The 12,505-nt window shown below is 36.8% G+C and overlaps 1 protein-coding gene and 1 long non-coding RNA gene across 2 annotated transcripts in view; one reads left to right on the forward strand and one right to left on the reverse strand.

Moving 5' to 3' along the window:
- Nucleotides 1-3,698, reverse strand: part of LOC105191208 (glutamate receptor ionotropic, kainate 2) — a 9,794-nt gene extending 6,096 nt beyond the window's left edge. The window contains exons 1-3 of the mRNA XM_011154442.2: nucleotides 3,513-3,698; nucleotides 2,502-2,605; nucleotides 33-188 (exon numbers count right to left, since the gene is read on the reverse strand). Of these exons, the coding sequence (XP_011152744.1) occupies nucleotides 33-188; nucleotides 2,502-2,592 (247 nt within the window). The 5' untranslated portion in view covers nucleotides 2,593-2,605; nucleotides 3,513-3,698. The remainder of the gene's footprint in view (nucleotides 1-32; nucleotides 189-2,501; nucleotides 2,606-3,512) is intronic.
- Nucleotides 3,699-9,120: 5,422 nt separating this feature from the next.
- On the forward strand, nucleotides 9,121-11,028 carry LOC105191209 (uncharacterized). The gene is made up of 3 exons (XR_850435.3): nucleotides 9,121-10,120; nucleotides 10,194-10,401; nucleotides 10,656-11,028. It is a non-coding gene; the product is annotated as an uncharacterized LOC105191209 (long non-coding RNA).
- The last annotated feature ends 1,477 nt before the right edge of the window (nucleotides 11,029-12,505 follow it).

A 12,505-nucleotide genomic window follows, 5' to 3' on the forward strand; every position in this document is an offset into this window, starting at 1 on the left:
TTTTTCCTTTTTTTCCGCATGAATGATCTCACCTTTAGCAGCAGTATTGAAACTGTCGGTATCAGCATCTATGTGTTTGATGACAGGGATGAGTTCGAACGCGGGTGCGAGATATTCGTACCTTGTCTCGGCGATTGCTCTTTGGAACGCGGAGATGTAATCCTCGTCACCTCTGTGAAAGATCGCACCTGAGAAAGATGAGGAAAAAACTCATAAATTGACGGAGAAAGAAATCGGAAGATACCCTTATAAAAAAAACCCTCAATTTTGGGTGTTAACACTCAAAAAACGCTTAACTTTGAGTGTTAAACACCAATAAAAGACACTCAACTTTGAGTGTTATACACCGAATAACACTTGGGTGTTATACGCCGAAAAAACACTCAAATTGAGTGTGATTTCGAATCGTCAATTGAAGGTTACACCCAAATGAGGGTTAACGCTCAACGAAAACCCTCAAAATAACATCCAATAACATCCAAGCAAACTCTCAAAATAATACCCAAATAAAATCTTGAAAAGGGAACACTGAAATTAAATGCACCAAAATTTTGCAATACACGGCAATACACACAAATGAAAGCATATGTTCGTGAAATCTTTGTTTAGTTGTTTCCACTTAAGAACTTAAAAATAAGCCATTGATCGAGTAAATAAATAGGCTAAATATACTTTCATTTAATTGTATCATATTCATTTTGATGGTATTCGTTTTCATTGTAATTGTAGAGTTAACTATCAAATGTAATACTTGAATGAGGTGTAATACTCGAATGAGGGTATATATACAACCATTGCGCAAATAGTAAACATTAGGTATTAAATACATATGTTTAATGTCCTATTCAAAAACTACGACATTAAACATATATGTTATATATTTAATACCTAACGTTTTTACTATTTGCATAGTGAGTATACATATATCTTTATTCGTGTATCACACCCAGTTGATGGAACACCATCAAAATGAATGTGTAACAGTCAAGTGAAAGTATATTTAGCCTATTTAGTTATTCAATTAATACCTCATTTACAAGTTATTAAGTGAGAACACAATGAATAAACAATGGTTTCACGAAAACATACTTTCATTTGTATATATTGTCGTCCACTGCAAACTTGAAATATTCTGAAAAATAAAGAATAAAAGACTAATTACTCAACATTATATTTTATTCAAAATATAGGTTTCTTAACCACTGGAACGCGCGCATTACACCATTGACGCTCTAATCGACACACACTATTAAATATCTACATCAAACTAACACTGAATATTAATGGTCATATTTAACTGACACTCAATACTGATGCCCAATGCTTAACCACTCAATATTCAGTATCTACACCAATAAACCCGCAAGGACAGGGGCAGCGGCGACAACAACGCCGCCGCCTCCCGCACCAACAGCGGCAGGAAGGCAGAGAAGGGGGGCAGACCATCCGTCCCCAACCGTCCGCCAGCCCTTAAAACGGGGGTCGGATGAGGCTAAGGGGGGGGGAGAGTGGGGTGAGTGTCGCCAGGGAAACACTTCCCCCCCACCCAAAGCCCACAAAGGTGGATATGAAGGAGAGGGGTCGTTGACCTCCCTGCCTTATTGAGGCAGGAGTGCCCGGCGGCCAGGGGATAAGATTTTTCACCCCATAACCGCCGGGCAGGAGGGTGAGGCACCGGGCGGGGACTCCCGGTGTCCCAATCAGCCCTCCAACCGAAGGGCGGCTAGCTGAGAAGGTGGATCAGCTAGTCGCACAACGACATCTAGGCGGCGTCCCGTCTGGCTGGGAACGGAGGTCAAAGCGCAGGCCCTTTGGCCGGCTTCCCTCTTCCCAGCCACAGAGACGGGACGTGAGGGGTGGAGGGGGAGCAGTGGTTGAAGAGGAGCTTCGGCTCGCTTCCCCCCTCCCTTCACCCCTCAGGGAAAGACGACAGTCTGACTGTCTGGACTCGGGGCCTCGATAGCAGTTACGTAGACTCCGAGACAAGTCCCTTCGCAGCGCCACCCGGGGAGGTTTTAGTCGGTAGGAGTCCGGCATAACCCTGGCCCTTCCCCGAGGGTCAGGGTATCCATGATGGATTTCCCCTTCGTAAAAAAAAAAAAAAAGTGTCTACACCAATAATACACCGAATATTGATGGTTACATCCAACCGATACCCAATATTGAGTGTCTACACTAAGATAATAACGAATATTGATGGTCACACCCAATTGACGCTCAATATTCTACATCAACGAGAATCTACATCAAAGTTACATCGAAAATTTGCTAGTCACACCCAACCGACACTCAACATTGATGTTCAACACTCACCTAACACCGAATGTTGACGGTTAACACTCAACTTTCATGGTAAACACCCATTTTTTAGTGTTTAGTCCCAAAATTGAGGATTTTTTTCATAAGAGTACAAGATGAAGGTATCGTTGTTAACAACAATAACGAGTGAAAAGAGAAGAAGAAATAGATTTTCACAGAGTAAACATATGTGAAAAACTTACCAATTTTAATCGGTCGTGCAATACCATGGCTCTGTGTCGTTAGTATAAATAAAGTCAAAACGGTGGAAAAGAAACGACATTGTGGATTCATCGCTAAGAACGTCCTGCAACGAAACGAAAGAAGAATTTGCTAGAAATGAGAAATTTATAAATAAAGAAATAAGAAATTTACTATAATAAAGAAATTACTTATAATAAAGAAATAAGAAATTTACTAGCAACGCGCTTTCAAATGATATGTTGCTAGATACCATTTTGCCATTTGAAATTTTTATGGTGAAATTAATTTATCTTATGGAGTTGAAGTTTGATGAACGAAAATAGCCAATTAACATGTCGCCCTTGAAACTAAAGTTGACGTGTCTGAGCGTTTTTCGAATTAATTAAGTTAAATACTAAAAAGCATACCAAAAATACGAAAACTTGTTTCGTTTTCGGTGGCCCACCCTGTATATAAGGAGTCGGACGATTCGTCCGACGAAGAAACGAAATACCGTACTCTCGACTGTCAATCCACATGTATAGTAATAGAAATATCAATGATTCATACATTAAACGAAAATCGCTTCACAGCGCTATCGCATTCTGCGCAGGCGTAGGAACAATACGCAATAATGCAAGTTGCGTCGCGGACTGAGACAATCGGTCGAAGTTGGGTCAGTTGAAATGTATGCGGAGAAAAAAATAAGTATACCAGAAAAGGATGCGCGATATTTCTTTCACCTTTTTTCTTTTTCAAGAGATTCGAATGGAATTTCTCGAAATCGGTATAAGCGAGAGAAAGCAATAATTCGTAGTATCATATACTTGGTAAAAGACAATATAAAATGCAAATGAATCGGCAGTTAAAGAGACAACATAATTATCAGAACAAATTGTACATAGCTTTTTTGGAAATAATTCCATCAATGATGACGAATGATGCTTAAGACGGAGTTGAGCAGTAGATAGATAAATGTGAAATAATACGGTGTAGAGTAGATTGTCAAGTTCTAAATTCTGAAATCTTACCTCTTCCGTTGGTACAAGTGTGTATTAATATTTGTTTTCTTCTATGATGCGAAGATGCGAATGGATGTTACTCAGAAAATAAAAGGAGGTATAGGGAGAAGCACAGATTCGACAAGAAAAATGAAGCGAAGAGCGATCAAAATGAACATGAACGGAGTCGTCTCGCGTTCGGACTGAGCCTTTCAGATATTCCTGTCACACGCATCGTTTTAAAATTAGAACACGACACTTTAAATGAAACGTATGTGAGAGAGAGAGGAAGGAAGAGCGGAGAGTATATATACAATAATCTTTTTTTTTCTTTTCTTTTCTTTGTTGTCATTATATTTGTTGCGGGATATTCTTTTTTTCGTATATCGTATCATGAGGAGATTATGGTCTATTTCTTCGTGCATAAAAATTGTGATTTAAGAAGTTATAATATGAATTATACAGGGTGTCCCATTTTAAAGGACTCACTCAAATATCTCAGAAACACCGTATTAAATAAAAAAATGTTTCAGACAAAAGTTATTTGGCTTGAAAAGAGACATAAGACAGTGATAGCATTTTGCTTATAAATGGCGCCACTTTCGAGATATTCACTGATCATCAATTTTCTTAAATGGAAATTCAAATTTTTTATTATATCATCTTTTTCTACCAACTAATTTGAATAACTCTTGTCTGAAACATTTTTTTATTTGCTTAATATTTTTTGAGATATTTAAGGAAAACTTGGTAATCTTTCCAGCGTTTAACTTAAATTAAAGTTAAATTTTTAATTAAATTAGTTTAACTTAAATTAAAGTTAAAATTTGAGAATTTGTATTTTTAAATATTGAACATGTTATATAGCATGTATTGTATAGTATAATATAATATACAACATACAGTATAGTATAATATTGTATAGTATAATAAATATATTGGGCCTATGCATAATTCCGTAGCGAAAATCGAATAAATTTCAAACGCAAAATATTTAGCAAAAAAAGCGATTTTAATCAACTAAATGTGTTCCATTCTGTTCAATAACTTTCTGCCATCTCTCCATGAGCTCCATTATCCCTCTTTCATAAAAGTCCTGAGATCTTTAGGCAAAGAAGTCGTCCAAGTGGTTTTTGAGAACGTCCAGGGAACTGAAGGTTTTATTGTTCAAATTGTTCTGTAGCGCCCAGAACAAGCGATAGTTTAAAGGTGTGGACTATACGGTGGGTGCACCAAAACATCCTACCCAAGCCTCAATGACTTTTGTCGGGTCATCAGAGAAACGTGTGGTCTAGCGTTGTTCTGGTGGAACACAATGCCCTTTCTGTTTGTCAATTCGGGCCGCTTCTAATCAATTACTCGCTTTAATTTGACTAGTTGTGAGCAGTACTTGGTCGAATTAATCGTTTTGTTGTGTGGCAGCAGCTCATAATAGACGATTCCTTTTTAATCCCACCAGATACCACCAGATCCCACCACAGCATGACCTTCTTCGGGTGTATCCAGTCTTTGCGACCGTCTAAGCAACCTTTTCGCGCTTCGACCATGATCTTTTTCGACTGACATTGTTGTAGACAATCCACTTTTCATCGCCAATGATCATCCGCTTTAAAAATGGTTCGTTTTGATGACGTTTGAGCAGCAAATCGCAAGCTAAAATTCGGTCCATTAAATTTTTTTCGCTTAGTTCGTGCGGCATCCAAACATCAAGCTTGTTTACCATTCCAAGCTTCCGTAAACGTCTTGAAACAGTTGATTGATCAATGTTGAGGTTATATCCGATCTCTAGTCGTCAAATGCCGGTTGGAGTCGATTAAAATCTTGATTTGATCGACATCAGTAGTGACTGGCCGACCAGAGCGAGGAGCATCTTGGAGATCAAAACCTCCGCAACGAAATTTCGCAAACCACTTCCGACATACACCTTCGTTTGCAGCATTCTCTCCGTATACGGCGCATCTTTTTGTGTTGCGTTTGTGATGCGCTTTTGCCTTTTCGGAAATAAAAAAGCGAAATGCACCGGAAATATACGTTTTTTCCTTCCATATTCAAAATATAATTAAACTTCGTATACGTCACGGATCTCAATGAATACTTTCTTAAAATGTCAGCACAAATTTCAGCTTTCACTTAACCTTCTAAGTCCGTGAGGTGACTATAGTCATCGCTACATGTACTCCTCAGAAAGCCGTGCGATGCTTTAAGGCATCGCAAAGTTATTCGCGAAGATTTTCATAAAGCAATATATATTTTTCTTTATCTTTTTATTCCAATATTTAAGTCTTTATGTATAATTTTGTTTTGTATAAATAATATGCTCGACTTGCTGGGAATTGGAGTTAAGGAAAAATTCGTCCGTAAAGGGTTAATGTACGACACTTCATATGTTTGACACATGTGCTAGCGGAAAAACAACTGTGAACGACTGTGAATCTGTCGGAATTTCGTTACGGAATTATGCATAGACCCAATACTTCCGCTATTTTTTAAGATATTTTAAAACGGACAATGTAGTTCGATAAAGAGTCGTTTGTACCACTTTGCACTTTGTTCGTATCTCAACCGGTTCGGAAATGTAGCATTTTTCTGTTTTATTCATACAGGGTGTATAAAAAGTGTCGGGACGGTGAAATATCACAAAAATTAAGCATTAGAAAAAAATGTTTCAAATAAAAATTGTAGGGTTTCGAGAGATCTATTTACTGACATTATGAGTTTGACCTCGGGTGACGTCGCTAAGGTCAGGGCAAGGTCACGTTGAATTTTTTTAAATGGGACCCCCTATGTATTATTATATATTCTTGTAGGCCTTCTTCAGACATTTTCAATTGGGTCTATGCATAATTCCGTAACGAAATTCCGACAGATTCACAGTCGTTCACAGTTGTTTTTCCGCTAGCACATGTGTCAAACATATGAAGTGTCGTACATTAATCCTTTACGGACGAATTTTTCCCTAGCTCCAATTCCCAACAAGTAGAGCATATTGTCTATACAAAACAAAATAATTTTTTCTGTTTTGAGTAAGCCGTTTCGAAATTATCGAGCTTTTTGTAATAAAATGTCCAACCAAGGCAAGATCAAAGAGAGAAGTATCCAGCCAGCTAAGGCGAAATGATCATAAAGGAAAACCAGCAGTTGAAAGAACGATTAATGTATCAAATGCTCAAATTGTTCACCATTCATTGTTTGTAGTGTTGGGCAGCATCTAAATACATGTATCCAGATACATTTCGTATATCTGCGCCTATATCTGAGATATATTCGAATTAGAACATATGCATCTATATCTAGATACACTCCTGCTTTTTAGATACATTTTCATGTATTTTGTCGATAATGGAAAAAAAGTATGTTTCTTTTTTTTTATCTATGCAGAGATCCTCAAGTAAAAGATGCAATTCATGTGTTCTGGCATGTCACTGTGAAAATGAAATCATGAAATGAAGGTTCTTTGCCCCACTTGTTGGAATTCAAGTTATGATGAAGTTTGTAAATTGCTATCGATTAAAAATCAACTTAAACGAAATTTGCAATAGTTTAGATAAGCCAAGGTTCAAAATGATCGAGATTGAGTTTTTTGAAGAATACTGTGGTAATGAAAAGTTTAGCATGCACTCTTGATTTACTACAGGAAGAAAACTATTGTTATTTAGGATACGTTTTGCCAGCTTTGCTGCAACTGAAAATTCATTTGCAGACATTTCACGAATTACCTAATTGCGAACCCTTGAAAAATGCTCTAATAAGTGGCATTAGAAAAAGATCGGGAATATTATATTGAATTTTAACATGCAATAAACCTTATATTATTTCATCTGTGACTATTCCTAAACTTAAGTTGTAATAACTAAATTTGATTCCAGAAGCAAGGATTTTTTCAAAAACGACCTTGAACCACGAATATTGTAAAAACTTGCTTATTACAGAAGCAAAAAATATGCATATTTAATAAATGAAACCAGAATATCTTCTGATAGCTTTTCAGTATTTCTGTGGAAGATGAATAATTCTTTAAATTTTTAAAAGACCAAGATAACGTGGAAACAATTGACAGTGCCATCGGCATAGCAGTTTTTTCTTATTCGTCAGACAAGGAGAAAGATATCACATCGATAGCACGTTCTTCATATGAAACATTTGTTTTTAAAGTTCAACACGATTATATCATCATCAGCACCGGTTGAGCGTTTACTCAGCATTGGAAATCAAATTTTAATATTACGGCGAAATAGATTAAATAATAATATGTTTGAGGCATTTTTGACATGCAAGATTATCTACAATATATGTAATTTTAATATAAACAAACAAGATTAATATATAATAAAAGATTTGTTCAGTATATTTTATACATATTATCATTACTACAACAAAATATAATTTAAAAGTATCTGATATGCAGCTGAGATACTTTTAAAATATTTCTTTCTAGATACATTTTAATTTGTATATCTGTATCTAAATATATTTTTCGCATGCGCCTGTCTCTGTATCAAGATACATTCGAAATGTATGTTACCCAGCACTGATTACATGTGTCTGATATACAAATCACGAAACACCGCTCCAACCACTGTCTAGACATCTTATCATAAAAAGTTCGATAATTTTGAAATGACTTACTCAATGTGAAAAAATTATAGTACTTTGAAAATATCTGAAGGAAGGCTACAAGAATATGCAATAAAAAGTAGGGGGTCCGATTTCAAAAATTCAAAGTGACTTTGGCGATGCCACCCAAGGTCAATCTCGTAATGTTATTAAATAGATCTTTTGAAACCCAACAATTTTTATTTGAAACATTTTTTTCTAAAATGCTTAGTTTTTGTGATATTTCACCGTCCCGGTACTTTTTATACGCCTTGTATATGGTAAAATCGAAGAACGCTAGAAAGGACCAGCTAAGGCCGTAGAATACCATAGATCGTTCGAGACCCGGTCACAATGGGAAAATCAGAAATATGCGTAAATCGCGTTAAAAAGCAATATTTTGTTAAAATTTATTGAAAGTTTATGACCCAAATTTAATTAGCCAAAAGCTGTTTTAAAGCGAGAGTAAGCAATACAATGTATAATTTTAGTTTCATAAAATATTGAAAATTTATGTATAATTAATAATAAGTGCGACTATGCTATAAAAAAATCTAGCGCTAAAAGCCGAAAAGTTACATAAAAAATCATTATAAAGCGGCTAAAGAGCGTTAGATAGCATATAAAAGAAATTTATAATTTTGGAATAATGATTAAGAAAGAGCCTTTGCTTGTTACGGCCTTGCGGACCCTCTAATTATTAAGGCCCTCTAACTATATAATGTATATTCTATACATTATAAAACAAGTTCCCCGCCATCCTAGAACTTTACGGAGTGGTCCCCCTGAGGCTACGATAGTGAGGGATATTTGTAAAATTGTTTAAAGAGCGCACGGAAACTATAAGAAGGAAATGGAATATCGAAATACAAATTGAAAATAAAATTCGCAATGTTCCCGACCTAAACTCACATTGTTTATCGCGATACTAAGAGCGCGCGTTGTTATTCACGCAGATATTATAATACTTTACGACTGCTACACCGAAAGTAGTCTGCCGTTTTATAATAAATACGCGGTACTTAATGCATGCGACTTACGTTGTCGTCTTCTTATTGATGATCTTTCTTTACGGCACCGTAATCCTCAACCAAAATAATCTTTGTCTTCGGACGTCGCCACATCCTTCAGATGTCAATGTGTTCTCCAGGACGTTCGTCACTGTACTTCCGGAAGGACACTTTCGTCCCCCCCGGAATCACTCACTGTCACGAACACTGTCACTACACTAATTAAACTATTAATAACGTTTGGATAATAAACCTTTCGCGTCCGCGCACACGTACGCTATTTATTCCCGCCCGACTGCGATGTATCTTTTCGCGATTTCGTCCAGACACGTATTCAAAATTACACGAAAAGCTGTAGATCCTCGCGTGTCGATTACAGACTACACTCGTTAATGACAGGACCTTGCGTCCGCGTTAATTAAGCGTTCGAACACTACTAACCTCGCAACGACGACGCAATATACTGATCGAGAGTGACGCGATCCATTCGTCTTGAGCGCCCGAATCTAACTGGAGGACATTTTTCTTCGCCTTAGCATATAGCCGCTTTTCGCCAGGCGACGAATTCCCGATTTCTGATTGGCTGGAGCCTCTTGTCCGGCCATGGCCGACTTGGCCACGGTCTTACATATAGGTCTGGAAACTCCTCCAAATTTTGATGGTGGGGGTAGTTCCCTTATTGAAGCCAAATAGTTTGTAGCCCGGCCACGGCGCTGTCGTCTAACTCGCAGTAAACATAGTCTGAAAACTGCAAAACCGTGAGATAATAAATTGTTGACAAAATTCGCAAGTGACAAACTTATTGAAAAATGAGATGTGTGGTACCGAATTATAAAAGCGGCAGCAGAACCGAGCAGAAACGTTCTCTATTTCGAGTGCCGAAAGATATTGTTACGTGGAAGAAGTGGGAAAAAGCTATTCCGGGTACTGTAAAGTTGAATCAGACAGATACTGTGTATGAAAACCATTTTAACGAGGAAGACATTGTTCGTGAATGGATAAAGATTCGACGCAAATGGTCAAGAAATTGCACGGGTGAGTTTAATGTAAATATTGCATGTGCGGTTTGAAGAGGTTCTTATTCATATCCTGTATTTCTCTAATGAAGGTCGCATACAAGCGTCAGAGGCTCAAGCAGTTCGCTGTGCCCACAAAATTCAATGACGTTCCAACAGGAAAGGAAAATTATGAGCCACTGGATGAAAATATGAAGCGAATTTCGAATTCTCAAATAAATTCTCCAGGCATTATCCAGTCCTCAGTTGGTGTCATGAAACCTTCAATTCAAGAAAACAGTATAGTCGAAGCACTCATCGGTGAGTTGCCTTAAAAAAAAAGTATTTATTGTAATGTTGATATGAAAAAGATAGAATATAAATAATCGGATCTTACTTCAAGATCGTCTTAAGTAACATCTTAAGTTTCCAATACAGCTCAGTGATTGGCTTAGGTCATCTTAAGTGTTTACTTAAGACGATGTAATATATAACATCCGACTATGAATACCGGCCTAAGGACGGGGCGTTTTTATTTTAAAAGATGGTTAAAAATTATTGCATTGTTTTTCCAGGTTATTTATGCAAGCAAGTCCTTAAAAAATATAAATCCTGCTCAGTGTGTGAAGAAGCCGTGAGATTGAAAACCAGCTGCGGATCTTCGGAGTCACAACTGGTTGAAATGAAATCACGCGGTGGTCTTATTCACGCTAATCTCCATTTCTTTCATTTAATCCGCTATATAGAAGCATCGTTTGCAAAATATTCCTCTCGTGTTGACCTTTTCGATGTAACTCTCGATAAAGTACTTGATTTTTATACCTTCACGTTTCCCTGTAAAGAACATGCATCTGAAATCCTGTCTTATGCTATAGTTTATTATTTAAGATTAAGAATGAGGCAAACTGTTCACCAGAAAAATTTAAAATTAAAAAAGAAACTTGTTGTAAAGAAAAAATTGTCCAAATTAACTAATGAATAAAATGCTTACGTAAGCGAAAATTAATAATGTCCTTTCTCACCTTGCAATACTTTTTCACATTTAGCCAAACACTGTCAATTTCAATTATGGAATACCTGTGGCAAAATAAAATGACAAACATTGAAGAATTCATTTTAATTTATACCTATTTCATTTTAAAAAATTAAATACCTGCACAACTTGAAACTAAATTAAAAGGAGAGAAAATGGAAGAGTTAGTTTTTATTCATATTTACCTTGACTTGACAACTTGAATACGTAAAACTATAGAAATACCAAATTACACATATAAAATAATAACTCGTTTTTTGTACTTAATTTTTAAAAGAAAAACTCGTGTATATTTCTTTTATAGACTTATTTCATTAATTTATCTTATATCATATAAAGCGTTCATTTTTTTATATTGCTTTGCGAAATAATTTAAAGCAACACCCAGAGAAATATTTCAGTATATTAATTCAGGTTGACCAGATTAACATCTTTCAATCGATATTTGTGTAACAAATACGCGAGTTTACCACTCTGCTCTTACCCGTCCCCGCCAGCGTCTCACCACCGAGCGAGCTAGATCGCAACACCTCTAGTGGCTATTACAGAAAATAAAATTGGCTTCAATAAGGGAACAACCCTCACCACCGGAGTTTCCAGACCTGTATGTAAAGGCTCGTCTACATTAGCTGTAAGAATAAAAGCTCGTCTACAATAGCTGTAAGAGTAAGGCTGTAAGGCTGTAACGTAAGCTGTCAGCGAATGAAAATATTTCATTTCGTGTCTTGCAACCTTACAGCCTTACTCTTACAGCTAATGTAGACGAGCCTTAAGTCTGCAAGGTTGCAAGACACGAAATGAAATATTTTCATTCGTTGATAGCTTACGTTACAGCCTTACAGCCTTATTCTTACAGCTATTGTAGACGAGCCTTAAGACCGTGGACTTGGCACGTACATTGCGTTTGCTCGTGCTTGTCCCCCAGCGGTGTAGCTTCAAGGGGACTGTTTATCGAGTCTTACAGTGTCGTAGGCGACGAGGAATATTTACTTGACCTCTTCTATAATAACGTGCGCTTTTCAAATTAAAATTAAAAGTGCTCTTGCAGCCGGATAATCCATTTTACAACTTTATCACTTAAAGGGTCTGCCCATCTTAAAAATTTTAAAAAGACGAAATTTTTTTTTTCCGTTTTTTTTAAGTTTGAATGCTTAAGATTTTAAGGCGAACTAGAGTACCTCTGCAAAAAAATAAGAATATCCGAACACAGAGAGAATAGTAAAGAGTTCTAGATTCGCGCCAGAAATATTCTGGAATATTTTAGGAAAATCTAGAAAAATACTACAAGCAGAGAGTAACCTGAGAGCGGCCAATACGACATTTTCTGCGACACCGACTTTCCGCACTAGGAAAGGACGCCATCTGCATCCATTTTGAGAGGGGAACTACGAT

This window comes from Harpegnathos saltator, unplaced genomic scaffold (genome assembly GCF_003227715.2).
Source record: "Harpegnathos saltator strain DR-91 unplaced genomic scaffold, Hsal_v8.6 scaffold519, whole genome shotgun sequence".
In the NCBI taxonomy this organism is placed as follows: Eukaryota; Metazoa; Arthropoda; class Insecta; order Hymenoptera; family Formicidae; genus Harpegnathos; species Harpegnathos saltator.